At 47.3% G+C, this 23,383-nt stretch overlaps 1 protein-coding gene across 1 annotated transcript in view; it reads right to left on the reverse strand.

Moving 5' to 3' along the window:
• Positions 1–4,221: 4,221 nt before the first annotated feature.
• Positions 4,222–23,383, reverse strand: part of SRP68 (signal recognition particle 68) — a 30,915-nt gene continuing 11,753 nt past the window's right edge. Inside the window, exons 9-16 of the mRNA XM_082679352.1 lie at positions 17,976–18,074; positions 15,021–15,085; positions 11,233–11,389; positions 10,250–10,344; positions 9,168–9,297; positions 7,158–7,233; positions 6,637–6,689; positions 4,222–6,179 (exon numbers count right to left, since the gene is read on the reverse strand). Coding sequence (XP_082535478.1) covers positions 5,952–6,179; positions 6,637–6,689; positions 7,158–7,233; positions 9,168–9,297; positions 10,250–10,344; positions 11,233–11,389; positions 15,021–15,085; positions 17,976–18,074 — 903 coding nt within the window. The 3' untranslated portion in view covers positions 4,222–5,951. The remainder of the gene's footprint in view (positions 6,180–6,636; positions 6,690–7,157; positions 7,234–9,167; positions 9,298–10,249; positions 10,345–11,232; positions 11,390–15,020; positions 15,086–17,975; positions 18,075–23,383) is intronic.

Below are 23,383 nucleotides of genomic sequence, written 5' to 3' on the forward strand. Positions count from 1 at the left end.
CTGGACTTGCTACCCGCCCTGTGGACTGAGAGGTTTGAAATCCACGGATCCCCAACCTCCTTCCAGCACTGTGGCAGCTCATTCACATGCCCCAGCCTGGCGCTTCCAGGCACGTGATGAGGGCCACTCACAGCTCGTGGGGACCGAGCCCGGAGCAGAAGGGCTGATCAGAGCTGAAAGCAGTGTAGCTCCCGGCTCTGAGGCTGCCAGGCATGCATGCAGCTAGGCAACAGGGTGGCAGCTTGGATAGTGTGCCAGGGCTTAAGGTACCCACTCTCTCCTCCAGCTCATGGGGTCCTGCAGGGAGGGGCATTCTCCTCCCTGCTGAAGCAGATGGTGGCAACTGCCTACTTTGCCCTGGGAACTGTAACCTGTCAGGCTTCCATATGCTCCCTGATCAGGACAAGCTTTGCCATCTCAGGAAACTGCCCTCTGTCTGTACAAAAGCTCTGCTACCAGGCCCTTGGAGCTGAGCCAGCTGGTAACCTCTCTTGCCTTACACATCCCTGGCCGGCTGAGGAGCCAGGTGCCTTCACCGGCTGGGCGGAGTGGACAAGGGCTGGTGGGGTGGGGACTTCGGGGATGGGCCTCCTTCTGTCCACAGGTGCTGGGGGAGGAAGGGGCTGTGGCCACAGGAATCCACTGGGCAGTTTGGAGGAGGCTCTCTTGGCTGCCAAGTCTGCCCAGCAAGCTGGATAAAAAGAAATACTGAAGGTTGGCCTGGAGACCGTGGCTTGCCCATCTAGAACAGAGCGGGCAGAAAACGGGGCTGGCTATTCCTTCTGGGCCTTTCATAGAGAGAGTCTAAAGGAAGCAACTCAAGCAAACCAACCACCCAGTCCTGCCCGTATTGTGAGAATAGGGTTCCCCATACTAGGTGGCAAGAGGGAGAACACAGAGGGGACCTCAGGAGAGCCCAGGTCCCGAGTTGGCTGGGAGGGCAAGGCCAAGGATGTCTTGGCTATCTGTCCCTCCCTAGGAGTGGTTCTCTTTCCCTACCCTTGGGCAACAGTGGTTGGCCCCAGTTCACCTGTGGGACCAGTGCTGGTACAGCCCACACCTCTGGGCCATAGCAGCAGCCTGCTGGCACAAGCCATGCCTGCATTCCAGAAGCCTGCAGCCCGCCCACTCTCACTCAGGCACTGTGGCGCCTCCAGGTCTCCCCAAGTTGCCCAATGGCTCTGGGCCTGTCACCCTGAAGACAATGGCTAGCCTTTAATAGCCAGGTCTGGGGACCTGCAGCCCTATTGTGGAGAAGTTCAGGTTTAATGGAGGTGGCTTAGCCATGTCCCTCACAAGGTCAACAGCCCAGCACAGCAGCTGGGAGAGAGTTACATTGTCTGTACTGAAGCAGCAGGGGTTCAGCTGCACCAAACCCCGTTCAATGGTCTGTGGAAGAAAGATTTATAAAACAAACAAAAAAATGAAAGAACGAATAAGTCTTTATAGCTGGGGGGTAGGCCTTCCTAATCAGTCTTTGTTGCCAGGAAATTGGAAAGCACACAAGAGCAGCTCATTACACTCAGCCTGTTGTCCTAATGACACTGTTTAGACCTAGCAGGACTCGGCTCTGGGGAGGGAAGAGGAAGAAGACAGTGGGGCCTGCCAGGAGCAGGGAGGAGGCCAGCTATAAGCGGAAGGCTCTCCTCACCTATCAGCTGCGCTGGCCCCACCAGCTTAGTGCACAGCAGCCTGGACCCTGGGCTCAGGCTGCATGGCTACAGCTAGGAGAAGAGACTGTTCTACGAGTTCAGTCCTACCTAGGCAGGGGCTCCCTCTGCAAGGCGCCAGGACAGGGCTCAGATGTGAAGGTGGCCTGTAGGCAGCAGTGGAGGGAGAAGCATGGTGTTCTAATGCCAGCTCCACCCGTGGGGGAGCAAAGGGAAGGAAATTCATTTGTCAAGGGCCTATTGGTACTAAGCAAGCCCTCTGCATGGCAGAGAACCAGATGACCCCATCTTCCAGGGGATGACCCCTACCTTCCTTCCATTCCAAGATGAGTGAGAGCTCACGAACGTCACCAGCTTTCAGGGACCAGTTACCTGCCCGTTGTAACTGCACTGCCTCCTGCCGGAAGGTCCCTGGGAAAAGTTCAGCCGAACAGAAAGAACATGGTTCTTTTCCAAGGGGTCATTCAACCGCACACTGAGCGTGAGGACACATAGTTGCAGCTAACGGAGGTGAACAAAACCATCTGCTGAAAAGAGGGACCAGAGAGTAGCAAGGCTCCCCTTTCCAACACAATTAAAATCACCACAGTGGGTGCGGCCGAGGGAGGAAAGCAGTGCCCCCTGCCTCAGAGCTCTGCAGGTCTCGGCCCCAGCGTGACACAGACTCGATAGAGCCACCAGGATCCTGCCCCCAGAACAAAAGCAACAAAACCAAACCTGAGCAGCTCAGAAAGGTTGATTAAAAGGTTCTCATAAGTGTTCCATCAGTATTCATGAGCTGAAGTTATATTTTAACTTGTACCAGCTAACAATACGGCTCACGAACACTTGGTGCTCACACGGAGGGCAGATCCCCGGCAGCGAGGGGCCGTGTTGGTCATTCGTGCCCTCCCACCTGTGCACAGTGTCTCCAGCATCTCACAGAACCACAGGCCATTCTTCCAGTTGGCGTTGTCAGGATGCAGGCAGTTTCCAATTTATCTCTTTGCTTGGAACATCGATAAACTTTACAGCTAAATCTGGTTTCCATCTCCTCTGTAGCAACAAGTGTCTTCCAAAACAAAAAAAATTAGAACCAACACATATTTTTGCTATCTTTGGACACTTTCCTAGACCTCTGAAGGTTCCAAGCTTCTCAAAGCTGTAGACGGCAACATGTTTAGAGATCCGCGGTCGATTAGCTTTTGTGTACACTGATGCCGAGCGTGTGAAGGATCAGCATTGCCACGGCGATGACAGTGAACAGGCAGAGCGAGCGCAGTGCCCACCTCGGAGCTCCTGAAGTCGCGTGTCCTCTCCTGGATGGGGGAAGGGGGAGGCCATCACCTCAGCTGTGGGAGGAAAGACTGGCGAAGGGCCAGGGCCACTGTGGGTGGACAGGTGCACTGCCACCACAGGCTGTCACCTCCTGGCCACGGTGAAAGGCTCAGGTTGCCAACAGAGGAAAGGGATGGAACGAAGCCTGGCACTGTTTCATTTCAAACAGGGAATCCAAGAATTCTCATCTAGTCAAAGGGAAAACTGGGGACTTCCCTGGCGGTCCAGTGGTTAAGACTTCGCTTTCCAATGCAGGGGGCGTGGGTTCGATCCCTGGTCCAGGAGCCAAGATCCCACATGCCTCAGGGCCAAAAAAACAAAATATAAAACAGAAGCAATATTGTAACAAATTCAATAAAGACTTTAAAAAAAAAGGAAAACTGGAGAGTACAGCGAAACAACGCATATGGAAAGGAAAAAGCCATACGCATATCCATGAGCAGTGGAGAGCCTGTCCAGCTCCAACTGCCTTACGTTGCTTTTTCCGACAGAACCAGCAGAGTTAAGGGTAACGAACTTGGCCACGTCATGTCTCTCCCATCCAAGGCCCAGCATTCATTCTCTAAGTCTGTACGCAGAGCTTTCACCTCGTGGAGCTTTGAACTCTAACGTTTCTGCAGATCAAGACCAACTACTTACAGATTAACCACGCAACAGGTAAGAAGATAAAAACCATTAACACAGCAGCGCTCAGGCATGTTCTAAAAAACGTAGACTCAATTGAGCTTGCCCTCCTCCTCTCTGGATCTGGGGAGACAGAAGACTCTTCCAGGGTCAAATCCTGCTGACCGCGCTACATCCCATCCTGTGGGAGGGACGAGAGCCAGAACAGCAGGACCCACCCAAAGCAAAGCGACTGACTGTTCACAACCCCTCCTCACGCCGGCAGACCTCCCCGCCCTCCGCTCCCCAGGAAGGAAGCGCCGGGCGGCCTCTGCAAACCCATCCAGCGAAAAGTGCTGCTCCCTGGGCCTGACTCTGAACCCGTTCCCATGAGCTGCAATAGCCGCTTCCCAGGCCTGAGGACAGGATGGGGTCCTGCTTCCGGCGTCCTGTCCCCCATAACACAGCCTGTTCAACGACTGGGGATTCCAGGTGAAGAGATGTGTGAGCTAAGTGAGACCTCGGCCCTGCCAGGTCTTCTTCTTAGGTAAATACGCGTTTTGATACTAATCACGTCTTGTCACGGCCTCACTGGCTGACGACAGTCACTGCTACTCAGAGCAGCCAGCAGGGACACCAGGTGGAGGGGAACTTCTGGTGTGTTTCTTTTTCATGAGAAAGAGAAAGCTTAGAAAATCTTCAGTCAAAATGATCGACTCGGGATTCTGGCTCCCCCCGCCCCCATATGCCGGCACTCTAAAGAGAGTAGGAAGGGCTGGAAGGACTTACTGTGAGCAAGACAAAGGGACATCTTCCCAGATGAGGACAGACGGAGCTTCTCCAGCCCCGGCCACACCCCTACAGCGCCACAGACACTGGCACAAGCAGACTGGAGGACCGCCTGCACAGTGGGGCCTCAAACTGGCTTCCTGACGCTGGAGGACATCCCAGCTGCGGCTGCAGCCCAGGTCAGCGTGAGAATGAGGCGAGGGAGATGAAGAACCTTGGACCACAGCCCCGGTGCTGCCAAGCGCACTGGAGAGCGGGACGAGGGTGAGGAAGAGAACGAAGGGCCCCGGCGCTCCCCCAGCCCATTAGGAACACTGACCGGGCCTTCAGGACCAAAATCCAGGACCTCAACCTAAGATCATCTGTGCTGTACCCTCAGAAGGAGGTAGGGAGAGAGGAAAAGAAAGATACCCCTAAATTGCATGGCACAGATGATGAAATGATAAAACTTTCAATTAAAATTTTAAAAGATCAGCTTCCTGAGACTCTCTGACCCAAGTCAAATGCTGGGGGGGGGAAGAGTTCTTATCTCTGAGCATCTTGAAAGCCCCTGCCAACGCTCAAGTCTAAGAGACACATCTGATCTGTCTTCCCACCACCCTCTCCTAACTTCTGGCGATTTCCTCTGTAGCTCACTGGGAAAACAGAGGCACCTCTGAGCCCACAGAGGGTTTCATGCATCTCATGTTTAAGTCACTTTTATTCCTTGCTTTCTGACATTACTTTTTTGACTCCTATTATTGATGCTATAATAGAAATAAAAATGAGTGACGAAGAAAAAATAAAGGGTAAGGAAGGGAAGTGATGAAAATACAATGGCATCTAAAAACTGCAGGTTGGGAACTCTTCAGAAACAGTGCCTCTATCGCTCTTATCAGGCATCGGACACACCCACGTTGCCAGGAAGTCAGGATCCACGTGATGACAGGATCTCGCAACAAGGTTCCCGAGGAGAGAGCTGGGCCCAGACGTGAATGAGGATGTGCAAAGAACGGGCACAGTGTCCAGCATCTTCGCCTTTTAATATAAGATTTGTTTTCATTATTTCTGAGCGTAACATATTTCTTCTAAAAATAGAGCTTTGCTTGTTCTGAAACTTCTTAACTTTCACTGGGAGGTGAAGGGGAGTAAGGCTGCCAACGCTTCCTAGTCACGGACAAACTCTTCAAGGGATTCTGGATGCTCACAGCAAGAATGAGTTCATTTCAAATCCATGGGACTGAAGAAACACGACAGAACATTCCCAGCCCCAATCTGTGCCTGGTGTGGACCCCCACGACCACATTACTGACCAAAGGCTCACATGAGACCAGATGGCAGGGGCCCCTCCTGCAGGGGACAGACACAGGACCCCACACATATTTATCAGAAGACAACAGGGTGCCCTTCTAGCACCCTGGTTAAGAATGGAAGTGTACAAACACACAAGACATAGGAATGCAGGGTTGAGGATGTTAAACTTCTGCCCTGGGCCAATGCAGACCTGGATTTAATATCATGGAAGCTGCTGGGGTTTTCTCACAATACAGATTAAGAGTCAGAATCTCCCCCTGCCCCCAAGGAAAAGCCTGGTTAGCTCCTGAATCCAAAGATGCCCTTGATATATCCAGTGAGGCCACTCTTGGTCTTCTGCTCCAACTTGTCCTCAAGAGGTGGGAAAGCCACATGGTTGAGGGCCAGGTCAAAGAACAAAGGCTTGCATGGGATGGGCTGGAATCCCGGCGGGAAGTGCACGAGGTTGGCTTGCTTGGTGACGAGGGAAGGGTCCAGGCAGAATGTCTCAAACCGTTCGACCAGGGGCTGGAAGTCAAACCAAAAGCAGGAACCCAGATGTTAATCACAGCCCACTGGTGGAACATTCACTATGGGCCGAGCACCCAGTTCAGAGCTCATATGTGCTATCTCACTCGATCCCCACAAACCTCCTATGAGGGGCTATCATGTCCTCGTTTTATAATTGAGAGTCACTGAAATCTAGAGAGGTTGGGAGAGGTGGGCTGGGACTGAGGTGTAAGCCTGTCCGATGTCCGAGTCAGAGCTCGTAGCCAGGGCACACAGCAGGTTCCTAACTCCATTTGGGACTATCTAGATGACACCTGACAAATCTCACATAGGCAGCTTTCAGGTCCTGAGTAAAAGAAGGGAGGGAAGTAGGGTGCTCACTTAGAGATCTAGGGTCCTCGTTCTACAAATGAGTACACATTCCTAATAAGTTATGAATCCTTTTTATTCCTCAAAAGCCACAGCCCAGACTCACCTTATTGTCCTTGACTTGAAAAGAGGTCTCTGTTTGGTGGGAATCATTTGTATCTGAAAGTTTCACAGGATTCAGTAAGAACAGGGACTTATAACACACTATAGTCACGAATGGACACCTATCACACGTCTGGGTTCTAAATCCTAACAGCAAAAGTAGCGGATCTGTGGGGAGTTAGCCCTCTCCCTCCTGAGTCCAAACTCAGAGAGAAGCAGTGCAGATAACAGACAACTAACCCCAGAACCAATGTGGTCAGCCCAGCGAAGCAAGCACCTTGAATGCAAGAGACACGGATAGGCAGAACGGACAGCACAACAGCGTTCCTCTAAATTCTTCCACATGAAGAATTGAACCTAATGCCTCAACGGGGCAGAAGGAATGGCAGGAAAAAACTACTTACAGATTAACCCAAACAGGCCCTTTCAATCTTAAAACAGTGGCATAGGGGGTGGGAGAGAAGAGGAGCAGCAGTGAAGGGGAGTCTGAGAAGACAGGCCGCAGAGAACAGGCAGGCGGCTCACCCAGGATCGCGGCCGCCTGCAGAGAGCACTTTTCCGACCTCACTTGCGTGATGAGCTCTTGCACGTCAGGCAGGTCCTGTAACAATGTGGAAAACGGGGACTCGTGAGCTGGAGTCAGGCCAGAGAAGCGCACCACACTAACCTGAGCTAAGTGACCCCACTGGTATTTTCATGAATTTTAGACTTTTTAAAATGGTCTCCCTATTAAAAGAAACAACACACAAAAACCAGCCTGTTTCAAAGGGAGGAATCTATGCCATGGCTTAAGTAATACTGCCTGGAAATAACAATGACACCAAGGATAATACTAAGAAGTTAATCATACACTAAATGCAGTATGTGCCAGGCACTGCTCTAAGGAGTTCACAGAACTGTTCATTTCATCTTCGCCATAACCCTGAGACAGTCTGTACTTGCATTTTACAGATGAGAAGACTAAAGCACAGAGGGGCCAAAGAACGTGTCCAGTCACATTCCCAGTGGCAGTAGGGCGGGGCTTCAGAACTAGGACGGCTGGCTCCAGGGCCTAAGCCCCTACCCACTGACCCCTTCTACAAGGGCAATGCCATTCTCTTGCCTCAGCCTCTTACTCGGCAAATTGGGAAAGATCTGACTAGGTCTGGATACTGCTGAATCCCCTACGCCTCTGTTCCCTAACACTTTCCCCTGAAATCAGCCGTCACATTAGGTCAGATGGGCTTTTGTAAAATGCCTCTTACTTCTCTCCGGAGATAAGCCATCCGCACTGGTTTGTCTCCACATTCCAATGACACCCTACCAGATGACACTGCTACACTCGCCAGCCCACCCTCTGCCCACAGCCGCCTCCCACGTACTCCTTCCTATTTCTCTGCCCTCGCCCTCTATCTTCTTCTGTATTCATAGGTGGGTACTATGCAAGTCCCACGGCTGCAGCAAAACCACAAGCTCTCCGAAGGCAGAAACCAGAGTTCTCCTCCACCCCTGAGCCCAGGGCTGTTCCAAGCAGAAACAAGTGCCCCACCAGCAGCCCCTCTCACACTGGCTGTGACAATGTTAGGAACAGTGACCCTAGCCCGCTTTTCTAAACAGTCTCTACTTATAAAATATACATGGATTCCTTGGACCAGTGCTTTAAGAATCTATAACCTCACAGCAGTCCACAAGCTTAAAAAGCTAGCTGCCAGTCAACAATCACTACATCAAACCAGATCAGCATGTAAGCTTTGATGTACACCCAAGTCACCTGCGGGTCTTACCCAAGTCACCTGGGGGTCTTACCCAAGTCACCTGGGGGTCTTACCCGAGTCACCTGTGGGTCTTACGCAAGTCACCTGGGGGTCTTACCCAAGTCACCTGGGGGTCTCGCCCAAGTCACCTGGGGGTCTCGCCCAAGTCACCTGCGGGTCTCGCCCAAGTCACCTGGGGGTCTCGCCCAAGTCACCTGGGGGTCTCACCCAAGTCACCTGCGGGTCTTACCCAAGTCACCTGCGGGTCTCACCCAAGTCACCTGGGGGTCTTGCCAAAACGCGCTTTTGACTCAGCAGGCCTGGGGTGGGGAACTGAGAACCTGTATTTCTAGCAAACTCCCAAATGCTGCTCCTGCTGGTCCAGGCACACATTGTGTGGAAAGGCTTCACCAGTGGTTTTCAACTTGGCTACACATTAGAATAACTGAGGGGCTTAAAAGATCCCAATGCTCATACCAGATCCCACACCAATTAGAACCAATATCTCTGAGGGTGGAATCTGGACATCCACCTTTTAAAAATCTTCCCAGGCAATTCCAACATGTAGCCGAGTCTGAGAATAGTATTTCAGGGTTGTTTTAACCAGAGGAAGGCTGTCCCTCTTAGTACCCGAGTCCTCTTCGGGCCTGGAATGCTGCCATGGGTTGCACTCCGCAGCTCCTGGGCACTCAGGGATGTACCACATGCCATGGCTGACCAGGCAGGACCAGTCTGGGAAGGCGCGGCAGCCTCACAGCAAAAGTGCTCAGGGCTTGGAAAACAGGAGAGAACAACAGCTCACCTTCAGGCTGCTCTTGAAGGCTCCGGCATCAGAATTCACCTCATCTGCGTACTTCAGGACCCTGTCGTACAGGACGAGGGCTTCACTCCACTTCTTCACCAGCACATAGGACTGAGCGATGAAGAAACACCTGATGGGGAATGAAAGAGCCACAGTGTTCTTAAGCAAAAATCACCCAAGATCAAGGCTTTCCTTGCTGTTTAGGCTAAATAAATTGTAAAGTTTCTTAACCTCAGGCGCACTGCCTGGGATGGGAGATCCCACCGTTCTCACTGTTCCAGTTTGCCAGCCTAACCTGCAGACTTGTCCCCGAAATTGGAGCCGACAAGGGTAGGTCCAAAGCTGACCCACTGTCTTTTACTTACTGTTGACTCTGCAAAAAAGAGGCAATTCCCAAAAGGCACAGGGAGGAAGCTGGAGACAGGTAGGAAGGTGGGATGCTGCCCAGATATAAATCCCACCCACAACTGCCCACACATCTAGGTCGCAACCATTCACCTCTGCTCATGTCTTTCAAAAACCAAATCCAAAGAAACAAACCTCTTCCTAACAGAAATTACTCTGCTGGGATCAACAGAGCCTGAGCGCTGCTGGCCTTTGACAGGAGCCAGAGAGCGCAGGGGCATGCAGGCCAGAAAAGGAAGGGCAAAAGCACTCAGGGCTCTACTGAGCCATTCTGTCTAGACCCCATGTTGCTACACAGTCCACTCCCAAGTTACAAATAGCACGGTGCATGTAAGAAACTGAGACGCTGAGCTTTCTCCCAACTCAGTTCAGTTTCCCTGAATCAGCTGTTCTAGTTCTGCTAATTGACGCTTTTTCCAACACTTATCCCTTTTCCACTGGGAGGAGGGAGGAAAGGGAAGGGAGAAGACAGGTAATGTATGTGCTTTCCAGCTCCCCCAACCTTTCCAAAGAGCAAAACTGCACTGGAAACTCCCAGCCACAACCTGAAACTTCCCTTGGACACGCTGGGCTAACTGCTCTCTGATCACATACCCAACCTTCCAGGGACATACTCCCAAGGCTTCTAGAACCACGGGATGGTAGAGGGGAGCCCTGTCTGTCCCACAGGAACTTACCTGTAAGCCTTGTAGACCAGAGTTTTAAGGCCTATCTCTTTCTGGAAGGCTCTGTCCTCCTCTAAGCCAGGAAGCTGGAGCAATTCCACCAGATTCTGCACAACAGATGCAACAAGAAAACTCATGAAGAGGAGACCTCGCACTGATCGTCTGACAGAAGACTTGTGAGAATAGACATGGGCAAAACGGAAGAGTCTAGGCTTCAAGTAACGGGAAAAAGTCTGTGACGCGTGACTCAGCAGCAGCCACATCTGGTGTCACCTCCACCCTCCTCTCTGACACTGAAAGCCCACGTGTCCTTTCTCTCCCAGTCACACTCCACCTCTTTCAGAGACTTCTAGGACCCTCTCAGCTAGAGGGGATTTCTCCGGCTCTGAACTCTCATTTCAGACAGCCCACTACTGTGGCATCTACACGAATAAGTGCAGATGTGCAGGGGTCTCACAACCTTACTCACTGGTGAGCTCCCATTGGGTCGAGGCAGAGTGGCCTCAGGTCCCAGGACGCTCCACAGCATGCGGGAGACCACCCTGCACAGGGGAAGTGCTCAGTGAATACCTGTGGTTTACAAGTGTTTACACACCAACACGTCTGAATATTGGGCTCACGGATGGCTGAAATGGCATGAAAACAAGACCTCTGTCTTTTTTTTTTTTTTTTGCGGTACGTGGGCCTCTCACTGTTGTAGCCTCTCCCGTTGCGGAGCACAGGCTCCGGACGCGCAGGCTCAGCAGCCATGGCTCACGGGCCCAGCTGCTCCGCGGCATGTGGGATCTTCCCGGACCAGGGCACGAACCCGTGTCCCCTGCATCGGCAGGCGGACTCTCAACCACTGAGCCACGAGGGAAGCCCAAGACCTCTGTCTTTTATCGAGACACTAACAGCTCCTGGCTGTCACAGCCCTTTCGCTATGCAAAGCTCAGTCATTTGTGTCCAACACAAACACAGGACAGGCTCTTGCACTCCCAGCCCTCCAGGGTCACCTGAAGAATGATGTCATAGAGCCGGATCAGGTCCTGGGGCCGGGGGGAGCGCTTGCTGTCGTCCTCCGGCTGCTGCTGCAGCACCGCCTTCTGCAGGCCTTTAGCCATGTTCTCGTTCCGCTTGATTGCTGTTGACAGCTTGATGTAAGTCAGGTAGCTGGAATGGACCACATGTCAGCTCAGGTTATGATGAGGGAAGCTGACGTTCGAGAAGAGCACTGGACCACAAGCTGGGACTGCCCTAGGGGATTATGGGGGTGAGGGGGTGTCATATCGCAGGGCTGTCAGGCCTGGGCCTCAAACTCCAAGGGCCTTCAATTCTGGCTGCTGTTCAGTGGCTAACTGCAGGGGACCAGTAATGAAACCTTATGACAAAATCTGATTTTAGCTTGAATTATATCCTCCATATCTTTATTTTTTTAATTTTTTTTTATTTTTGTGGTACGCGGGCCTCTCACTGTTGCGGTCTCTCCCGTTGCGGAGCACAGGCTCCGGACGCGCAGGCTCAGCGGCCATGGCTCACGGGCCCAGCCGCTCTGCGGCATGTGGGATCTTCCCGGACCAGGGCACGAACCCGTGTCCCCTGCATCGGCTGGCGGACTCTCAACCACTGCGCCACCAGGGAAGCCCCTCTCTGTATCTTTATTAAAGAGCCAGAGAGCTACTAATTTCAGAGGACACTGCTGGTCCTTAAGATGACTAATGGATGGCAAGCTAGTTCCTGGAACAAGGACCGGTTACCCGCCTGGCCCACACTACAAGGACAGCACACATGCACGGCAGCTGCTCCTGCTCCGCTGATGACCTTCGCTTCTCAGAAAATACTGAGGGACATTCTCTTTGGAGGATTATGCATATTAAATGTGTGTATATACCGGAGACTATGCGTGATGCCTGCTTATTTTAACTGTACCATCTGGAAAGTCCTTTAATATTTGGCGATTAAAAACACGGTAACTAGTTAAGTCTACTTAAGAAGTGTTCAGGCCTCTAGATCCCCATCTTACTGTGGCAGAGGCTGGAGGCATCCTGGGAGAGGGAGGATATAAAAGAGGCCTGGGGACAGGGGATACAGGCACAGCTGAGGTCAGGGGCTCCACAATGAACCAGGGGGGTTAAGAGACTGTCAAGTTCTGAGGGCTGACCTCCTAGCATTCTTCTCCTACTCGGCTTCCAGAATAAGAACAGCCTGATATATGCTGAGGATCTGACCAGCCCAAGATAAAAAACCCTTCAAGATTCTGGAGTCAGGGTCCTCAGTGAAAGCGCAGACCCAGAGCACCTACAGTGAAACCACAGCTGAGGAGCTCCATGCAAGAGCTCCCAACAGACAAGACACAGTCATTAATAGGAGTGGATGAACAAGGATCACCAGACACTTAAGGAAAACCTCTAATAAGACAGGAGGGGCCAAGACTGAGAAGGGAAAAAAAGGCAACTTGGAAGAAACGAACTTTGTAGGGAGAAGAAAACTTTAGACAACTATTATTAATTTCAGAAAGATAAGTGAAGACTTTGTGGTTGTGAAGTTAGAATGAGACACTGTTTTAAAATAATATTCAAAGAACACAAATGAGCTCTTAGAAATTAAAATCGGGACTTCCCTGATGGTCCAGTGGTTAGGACTCTGCACTTCCACTGCAGGGGGCACGGATTTGATCCCTGGTCGGGGAACTAGAATCCCACATGCTGTGCGTTGCGGCAAAATAATTAATTAATTAATTAACTTAATGGCATTGGAAATGAGGAAGCCTGTGTAGGAGTCAGATGGGAAGTCAAGAGGGGTCAGGGTGAAGAGTGGGAGTAGAATCGGTGAGAGAAGGCTGTAGGGGAAAGTGGTAAGAAATGCTGAAAGCCAAAAATCAACAAGTAGCAACAAAACGCATGTTATTTAGAGACACGGAGGTAAATACCAAAAGAATTTGTTAAAAGAATTAAAAGTAGGGACTTCCCTGGTGGCACAGTGAGTAAGACTCTATGCTCCCCACGCAGGGGGGATGGGTTCAATCCCTGGTCAGGGAACTAGATCCCACACGCTTGCTGCAACTAAGAGTTCGCGTGCCACAACGAAGGAGCCCGCCTGCCGAAATTAGAACCCAGCGCAACCAAATAAATATTAAAAAAAAAAAAAAAAAGAATTAAAAGTGGCTGCTGCTGCCTTTTTTTTTTTTTTTTGCCACATTGCATAGATTGTGGGATCTTAGTTCCCCGACCAAGGATCAAACCCACGTCCCCTGCAGTGGACGCTCGGAGTCTTAACCACTGGACCATCAGGGAATTCCCAAAAGTGGATGCTTCTGAGAAATGGGAGGAAAGGTCATGAGATGGTTTTTTCTAAAGCTCTGTAGAAAAATCAAACTCTCAAAGTAACTATTATTCAGAGTAGGAGTCCAGATACATCTTTATTAAAATACAAGAGTTTTATTAAAATACAAGAGCTACCCGATTCTCGACTTCAATTTACCCCAAAGCTGGTTTCCGATCCTAACTGATTACGATCCTGACACTAGCCACATGTGGAGGTGGGAGAATGGATCCAAGGGCAAGGGGCTTCACAATTTGAAAGTTTCCTGAGCCCTGCTGAAACTCTCTGGGTTTTTCAAGGTTAGGAAGTTGATCAACTGCCTCTGCCTTGTTGTGGCTGTTAACTACCAACATGTCCCCTAACCTCCTGGAGCCTCATCTTTCTCCTTAGGTTGTTGAAGCAGAAGACGGCTAAGGGCCGTTCTGGCTGATATTCTGTGCACCCGAGTCATCTAGCAGTCAATTTGACATTCACATAACACCAAGTCCCCTAAGAATGGAGATTAAGGCAGGGAGAGGAGCTTTTATGGTTTTGCTTTTTTTATAGAAGAGGGGCGGGGGGCACGGGAATGACTGAAAATACAGCCAGGTTCACTAAAAACTTATAAGCAGTGACTAAGAAATTAAAATTTCAAGGTCACATGGAAAGAGAATCTGAGGAGAAGTGGAATTTTATTTCTCCCCAGGAAGTTCGAAAAATGTCACTCTCCCTCCTTTCTTCTGTGAAACAAAATGATTCACCTCTTAAAAAATTTAAACTTGACAAGGTGATTTAAAAATGCATATGAAAGAGCAAAGGGAGAAAAACAGTCAAGATATGCCTGAGGAGAAACCTAGTGGGGAAAACTTGCTCGACCAGATACCAAGACTTATGATAAAGTTATAGTAAATCATTGTGCTGTGTTAGTACACACAAATAAATCAGCAGAGCAGAAGAGAGTCCAGAAAAAAAGAGCGCGCAAGGAGAAAATGGAATGTATTCCTGCAGATCAGTGGGGAAAGGACAGAACAGTCAATAAATCACACACTGGAATAATCCATTATCCTCATGGAAAAAGGTGAAATAGATCCTTACCTCACTCAAAAATAAACTCCAGGTGGAATTAAACTTGAGTTGAAACTGAACTCAAATATAAAAGGGACAATGTAAAACATTCAGAACACAGCAGAGAGTCACTCTAGGAGCTTGGCATGGGAAGGACAGTGGTTAGCTCCAGAAGAGGGGGAGGAATCAGCAAGGGTGGGGCCACAAGGAGCTTCAAAATTATTGGCTGTATTCTAGTTCTTACACTGTATAAAAATTTTAAATTATAAGTATATTAGAATAATACACAAATTCAAAACTCATATAATAAAATGCGAACAGATGCATTCAGATTTTAGTATGTATCAATAAATTATAATGTACATAAACATTATATATACTCTTTTGTTCCAAAGATACATCATACAACGTTAAAAAGTCAAAACATCACAACCCTTACCTGTGCAGGTACTGAAGATTAGATACCTTCCCCGATTCCCCGTCAAGGATATAATCTCTCTGTTTCTGCAGACAGTGAAAAGGTAAGGATAAAATGGCTGATCCTATCCTTGGCTCTGACCACCTCGATTTTTTTTTTTTTTCTTAACATCTTTATTGGAGTATAACTGTTTTACAATGGTGTGTTAGTTTCTGCTGTATTACAAAGTGAATCAGCTGTACATACACATATATCCCCATATCCCCTCCCTCTTGCATCTCCCTCCCTCCCACCCTCCCTATCCCACCCCTCTAGGTTGACCACCTCATTTAATGGTGTGGTTCCCCCAAGTGCCCTGGAATACAGGCACAGACTCTAGTAAGTTAAGGGTCTTCAAATATCAGAGATCTACTGCATATATTCTAGAATGACAGGGTCACTCAGTTGCCACTGGCATCTAAAAACCAGACTTGAATAAGAGGATTCAGAGTAATGGCCAGTAAGGCTTCCTGTCCACTGCGTCCAGTGTCCAGACCCAAAGCATTAAGGCAGACAGTCCGTGGTCCTCGGTTCCATTTTAAGACCTGTGTCTTAGACCCAAGTTCTATGCCTTGTGCTGTTAGCTCTTGTCTTTGTGGCTGGCTGAATAATGGCCTCTAAAGATGTTCACATCCTAACAGGAACCTGTGAAGATGTTACCTTACGTGGCAAGAGACCTTACAGATGTGATGAAGCTAAGAATCTCTTAATTAGCCTGGATTATCCAGGGGGGGCCAACACAAACATAGACTCCTTATAAGAGGGAGGCAGTAGGGTCAACAACATAGAGAAGATACTGGGACTGAAGCAGAGGACAGACAGGAGAGAAGATGCTATGCTGCTGGCTTTGAAGATGGAGGAAGGGACAACAGGCAAGAAATGCAGGAAAATGCACTCTCTGGAATACTGGAAATGGATTCTCTCCTAGAGCTTCCAAAAGGAATACAGCCCTATAAACCCATTTTAGACTTCCATCCTCCAGGACTGTAAGATAATATACTTGTGTTGTTTTTAGCCACTATGTTTGTGGTAATGTTACAGCAGCAACAGGAACACCTTGCTATCACCATATTCATTACATTCTGTGAGGTGTCTGCTGAATTCAGCTGCTGTGAATTCAAAGTGAATGACAGAGGCTGGGGCTCTGTATGTACCTGCTAAACGAATCAAGGGAAGTATAATATATAAAGCCTGCTTATTGGAGGAGGAAACACGCGACTACAGCCCAACATACATTCATTGAATATTTCATACAGAAGGTACTACGGCAGATGATTAAAGAAATATATAGTTACTTTTAATATGCTTATAATCTTAAGAAAAATATAACAAGAAGGTAAATATAAAACAATACACAAAATGTTAAAAGGCTGTGCTTGACTGGGACTTCCCTGGTGGCGTAGTGGTTAAGAATCCACCTGCCAATGCAGGGGACACAGGTTTGAGTCCTGGTCTGGGAAGACTGCACATGCCGTGGAGCAACTAAGCCCATGCACCACAACTTCTGAGCCCGTGCTCTAGAGCCCACGAGCCACAACTTCTGAGCCCATGTGCCACAACTTCTGAGCCCATGTGCCACAACTACTGAAGCCCACATGCCTAGAGCCCTTGCTCCGCAACAAGAGAAGCCACTGCAATGAGAAGCTCGCGCACCGCAACAAAGAGTAGCCCCCGATCGCCGCAACTAGAGAAAGCCCGTGTGCAGCAACGAAGACCCAATGTGGCCAAAATTAAATTAATTAATTAATTTTAAAAAGGCAATGCTTGATTAACTATCAAACAAAAATTATAGCTGCAAGTATCAGATATTCGGAAAATGGAGAAATGTGGGCGAGGATGGTGTAGGCAGGCTTCTCAGAGACAGTGAGCTATGAGCCACACCTTGAAAGACAGCCAGCGTTTGGACAGGTGAAAAGGGAGTGGAAGAAGCCAAGTGTGAGGAGGGGGGAAAGGACAACAGTGTAAGGAATGCACTGCAGTGGGACAGGCATAAGACAGTGAGTACAAGAGCCTAAGGCAGAAGACTCAGAGGGAAGCAGCCAAGTACAACACTGGAAACAGGCTAGAAACACCCAGCGGAGGCTCATATACCAGCTCAAGGAGTTTGAACTGTATTTGCTAGACACTGTGGTATTTAAGAAGGGTGCACACAGCCCTCAGGGTACGGGTATAAGAAGAAAACTAGAACTTCTATTTATATCTATCTCAATTCTAAAAACTTTATTTTAATACATTTTCTAAATCACAAATTAGTTGAATAATAAGGTATATAATTTATAAATAAATGTTATCAGAGATAAATGCTCAATTTTACTTATGGGGTGCATGATCATAGAAGTTTAGCGACCACCGCTCTAGACCTCAGAGAATCACTGGGCTTTTTTCACAAGTAGGCAGTGAAATAGGATCTAGAGAGATTCAGTCTGTTCTTCTGGCAAAAAGGTCTGGAAAACCAAACTGAAACCAAGATAGGAAAAGCAATCAGGAGACTTTTGTGGTAGTCCAGGCACAATATAAAGGGCTTATTAGAAACAGGTGGAATGGACAAGAAGTGAGAGAAATTACAAAGGGAGAATAAACAGGGTTTTTGGTGACAGGGAATAAAGAGACAGAAATGGTTCTGAGGTTTTCAGCCTAGATGGCTGAATGAATCACAGTGATATTATTAGAGAAAGGGAGCACTGGAGAAATCCACCTGGAGATATGAATTTGAGATCAAAGCTTTAACAGGTAATACGTGAAACCATTAGGAGAAACAGGATAGACAAAAGAAATTCTCAACCTGATGGAGCCCAGAAGAGGCTTCTGTTGTTCATTAGCCAATCACCACACCTAAATACAACAGTGGCTCAGAGTCAATGCACTGAGAATGCGACACACAGACTGAAGAGGACCTCAGCCCAGAACAAGAGCCCGTGGCTCAGCTGAGAGTCCTACCTGATCTGGCTTGAGCTCTTCCCGAACGGCCTGGATGGCGTCCCGACACTCACTGAGCATGGATTCAAACAGACGCTCCTTGGTTTCTTCACTTTCAGCCTAAACAAAGGCAGAAGGCAGTAAAAAGATTTTCTTTTGAGTAAGACATAGCACTCTGACGGGAGGAAGGCATAACATCGCTTTGATTCCTCCCATTAAACACAAATACACACATCAACCAAAAAGTGGCCCGAATCGGAGATCATTTCAACTGTTAATATTCTCTATCGTATATGATTTTTCTTATGGTTTTAGTCTTTATTTGTATGGAAATGAGAAATATATACATATATATAAATATGAAGTGAACATACTGAAAAAGTATCTGTATAACTGATCTAAACTGTCAGGCAACAGATGCTTTAATGTTTCCTCTATCATAGAACTTTCTACTATTCTCCTCCAACTCTTCTACCCCTGCTCCCGACCTGCACCTGGCTTCCCTAGAGGGGCCTTATGGACTAGATTTGGGGCACTGCTACCTCATACTGAGGCTCAGCACAGCAGAAGCTTCTTTTCCTTACAAATGTAACCCAACGGACTTGCACATACTGGATTTCTTTTAAGTCCAAGCAGGTGAGTAACATTACTAATCAATACCCAATCAAAAACATATTTCTCCTAAATGCCATATGAGGTTCTCCTCCTCACGGAAATTCTGCCCTCAGATATTCCATACAGCTATGCTGAGAACATTTTTAGGGCAGATGAGGTTGACAAAGCATAGGGTGTCACCCCTCTGCCAGCCGGCTGGGATAAGGCAAAAAGTGATTCATTAACTGAATACCTGCCAAACCACATTACCATTCTAAAGAATCTGACTGAGCAGGTGGGACTGAACAAAAAGCAAAAAGGAGACGAACTTGTGTTACTTGCAGACCCACCCAGACATTAGAACATCAACATTCTCATGATTATGTTTGACTTTCCACAGAAACTATCATCCAATCTGATCTCTTGACACTCAAGTGACCTCCAAGAAAGCCCCAAAGAAAACCCACTCCTTTAAGAGATGGCTAGGAGTGGCTTAAAGAAAAACCTTTTCTTCTCTTAAGAACGCTTATGTTTTTCCTAGTTTCCAGTGTGGGAAAAAACTTCCTTGTAAATTACCCAATATAAATTGAACATACTTTTCTATTTATAAGTTACTTGACTTTCCTGTTGTTCAGTAACTTAGGAACAAATCAGGGGCACAGCTATTCTATAAACTTATAAAGGCAAACACAGCCACCATTAACTCACTGAAGCCTAGAGTAGTGCTGTCCACTAGAACTTTCTGTGATAATGATGTATCTGCACTGTCCGTTGTAGTCATCGTCAGCTACACGCAGCTGCTGAGCAATCTGACATTTTAATTAATTTAAACAGCTGTGTGTGTTCAAGTGGCTACTGTACTGGACAGTACAGCCCAGCTCTGGAGAAACACACTCACACGAAACACTGTTAATTAAGCATCTCAAGTTAGCAAGATTCTTTACAATCATTTAATCAAACTGGCCAAATTTTTCAAAGTACAGATCCTGTGTAACGGAGCAGCCGCAGAATAAGATATGCGAACAGACCTGGCACTAACCACACACATACCAGAGCCACGTCGTGAGCAGCCCGGATAAACTCCAGCATCAGTTTGATACCATGCAATCCAGCAAACAGGCCACCGACACCCTTTTAAGATGGGGGGGTTCAGCAGTCAGGGCAATGGGTGTATAAGTAAGAAGAGAGTAAATGTGGTTTTACCAGCTACATAGGATCTGTCTCCTTTCCTACAGGGAGGGAATGGCTCAAATAAAAAAATTAAAATGATGTCTAAAATGCTAAACCTCTTTAATGCCATGTATTACCTTCGTTTCCTTTGAGTAAGGAAACCTCTGCATCAAGGTACTGAACATAAGCAAATTTTCCCTCTGCTTCCAGAAAATTCTAAGATCCATTGGGAATCTTACAAAAGTCTTAAACCGCAATGAAGGAAAAAGCCTATCTGAAGGGGAGCACTTCAGTCAATTGTGTTTTCCTAATGGCAGCTGCACTGCACAGTGACGTGGAGACCACTAATCTCCGGAGCAGAACTTCTCCCGGTTCTCTCGGGCTGGACAGAATGTCTCCAAACAGGAAGCCTGAAACGTATCTTGCTACTTACCTGCTTATTCCATAAACCTATCTTGGAGGCTAAGATAATCCTGAAGGGGCAGTGGAACAAGAAACACCTCTCTATGCCTATGCAGAGGGAGGGTCCCTCAGAGTCCACATGCATATGTCTCAAGTTTGCCACTGAACCAACAAGAATGTGCTCCTAAACACAGGGGCAAACCCCCTGCATGAGAATCTGTGGTCTGCCTGGACCTTTCCCAGCTGTGCCTATGACACAGAGAAACCTGAAGCCCAGAAGTAATGTTACTCAGTCCTAATAAACAAACTCGAGACCAATTTTTATAAAACTTCAAATACTCTCGGATGTGCTTTTCCACAGCCTCAAATCACGTCTCAACGCTGACTAAAACCAGCTGCTTGTGTCCTGAGGTAGAGACCCCCAGCTCTTTAAAACAGAGCTCCCAGATGGTTTTCGCTTGTCCACAAATATTGCCGCAAGGTGGTGGTGTGACTAAGAGACAACAAGGCGAGTCTGACCACATTCTCCACCAGACTCGCAGGAGAACCAAGGGGATGGGAACCAAGCCTCGCTCGGCCCAGTGAGGTCTAGTGAAAAACACATGGGACTTGAGTAGCAGAGGATACAAACCTCACTTAAAAATAGATTTTTTTTTTTTTTTTAGAGAAAAGGGGAAATGATCTCCCTTCCAGTCAAACATTAAAACATGAGCCATAGCCTGTGGATAAGAATCATGAAACCTGCAGAGACTTTAAAGCTGCCCACCCCCCACCCCACCCAAGAGCTGCCTTACACCCTCAAATCACCACCAGTGACAATTCAGGCAGGACCAAGGACTAACAAAGCAGAACAGAAATAAATTATAAAGTAAGACAATACTAAAGACATGAGGCCCTAAAGCTTGGCTAAAGGAAGGAAGGATTCTGCAGCGGGAGTTCAGCAGCTCATTAAGCCTCAGCTCCAGTTTTTGCAGTTTAATATTATCTCCCTGAATTATTTCTTCCTTGCACGCTTTTCAGTAAACTGCAGTTTTAGTATTTAAACGTCATAAAAACCTCTACAAGCAAGCAAGAAGCTGGGGCTACCAAATTCCTGAACTCCAGCTCCCAGAGGGTGGCAAACACCAACATCAACCAGGTTAGAAAACACTGCAGTGAAAAGCCCTGTCTCTCTCAGGCAGAGTGCTTGGTTTCCAGGGCAGAGAACAACTCGATACAATAAGGAGAACAGACAAATCATCTGACAGTGGCACCAAGGAGCAAGTAGTTCTTCTGGAGATTAGCCTCAAATGGCCAAAGGGCATTTCCCACATTTAATAACCCACGGTTCATTCAATTCAATACACATTTAATCGGCCACAGTGCTAGCCCTGACATCTCAGGATTCAACTAAACTTTGACACTGCACTTAAATTACTTTATTTACTGGCTTGACGTGGTGGTATATGTGTGATATAGCACATTAGGCACGTAACTGTTTCTAATGTTTTTTTTTAAATTTTTATTGGAGTATAGTTGCTTTATAATGTTGTGTTAGTTTCTACTGTACAGCAAAGTGAAACAGCTATACGTATACATATATCCCCTCTTTTTTGGATTTCCTTCCCATTTAGGTCACCACAGAGCATTGAATAGAGTTCCCTGTGCTATACAGTAGGTTCTCACTAGTTACCTATTTTATACATAGTATCAATAGTGTATATATGTCAATCCCAATCTCCCAATCCATCCCCCCGCACCCTGTTTTAATGTTAAAACCTTAATGGGATTCCTGGGATTAATACACATTTTGTTTGACCTACCAAATTATTTAAAGGTCTCTGATACTCAAGTGATCCTAATGTACGGTAAGATGCTTAAAAACCACAGATAACTGTATTCACAACAAGCACATTAACCAGGCACTTAAAAGATTCTACAAACATTAAAATGATAACGGAATATTGCAAACTCTATGCCAGTAAAATCAACAATTTACATTAAATTAATAAATTCCTTTAAAAAAACAAAATCCAAACTGACACAAGACACAAGATGAAACAGGAAATCCGAATAGCCCTACAACTTGTAAAGGAATAATATTTGTTTAAAACAAGCAAAACCAAATTTTAAAAACCTTCCCACAAAGAAAACTCCAGGACCAATGGTATCACTGGTGAATTATAACAAACATTTAAGGAAAAAAAATACCAGTGTTACATACTCTTTCATAAAATGAGAAGAAGGGAACATCTCCAAATTTGTTTTATTAGGTATGTATAACCCTGACACCAACCCTAAAAAAGACATTACATACAAAACAAGAAAATCATAGGCCACTCTTTCTCAGGAAAACAGATGCAAAATTCTTAAAGTATTAACAAACCAAATCCAGCAATGTATAAATAAAAAGTACAACATATTACAACCAAGTGGGTTATCCCAGATACTCAAGGTTGGCTTAAACACTGAAAATTAATCAATGTAATTCACTACGTTAACAGGCTTCAAATATTCTTCCCGCTTCAGCCTTTAAAGATTTGAAACTATCCCTATATGGTTCTTTCCAACCCTTTGATTTCATACACTCCTCAAACACACCACTGTATCTTGCGGGATAACAATTAAAAACTCATACGGAACTTCGCTGGTGGTGCAGTGGTCAAGAAACCGCCTGCTAATGCAGGGGACACGGGTTCGATCCCTGGTCCAGGAAGATCCCACATGCCACGGAGCAGCTAAGCCCATGTACCACAACTACTGAGCCTGCACTCTAGAGCCTGCATGACACAACTACTGAAGCCCACACACTCTAGGGCCCATGCTCTGCAAGAGAAGCCAACACAATGAGAAGCTGGCGCACGGCAACAAAGAGTAGACCCTGCTCGCTGCAACTAGAGAAAGTCATGGTCAGTCACCTCATCACAGGTTGTTTTCTTAAAGGTTGATTTCTTAAAAACATCTATATTTTGGGACTCCCATGGTGGTCCAGTGGGTAAGACTCCACTCTCCCAATGCAGGGGGCCTGGGTTCGATCCCTGGTTGGGGAACTAGATCCCACATGCCGCAACTAAGAAGTCCACATGATGCAACTAAAGATCCTTCATGCCACAACTAAGACACGGCACAGCCAAAATAAATAAAGAAAAATTTTTAAAAATTTATATTTTATAAATGTTAAGCATGAACAACTTTTTAAAGTTACTTAATAAATGTTATCTTTTCTTGTCCTTTGTCTGATGTATGTCTGTGGCCCCATTCCTAAGAAGTCCCTATTTTATTTG

This window comes from Grampus griseus (assembly GCF_964374135.1).
Source record: "Grampus griseus genome assembly, chromosome: 20".
Taxonomy (NCBI): domain Eukaryota; kingdom Metazoa; phylum Chordata; class Mammalia; order Artiodactyla; family Delphinidae; genus Grampus; species Grampus griseus.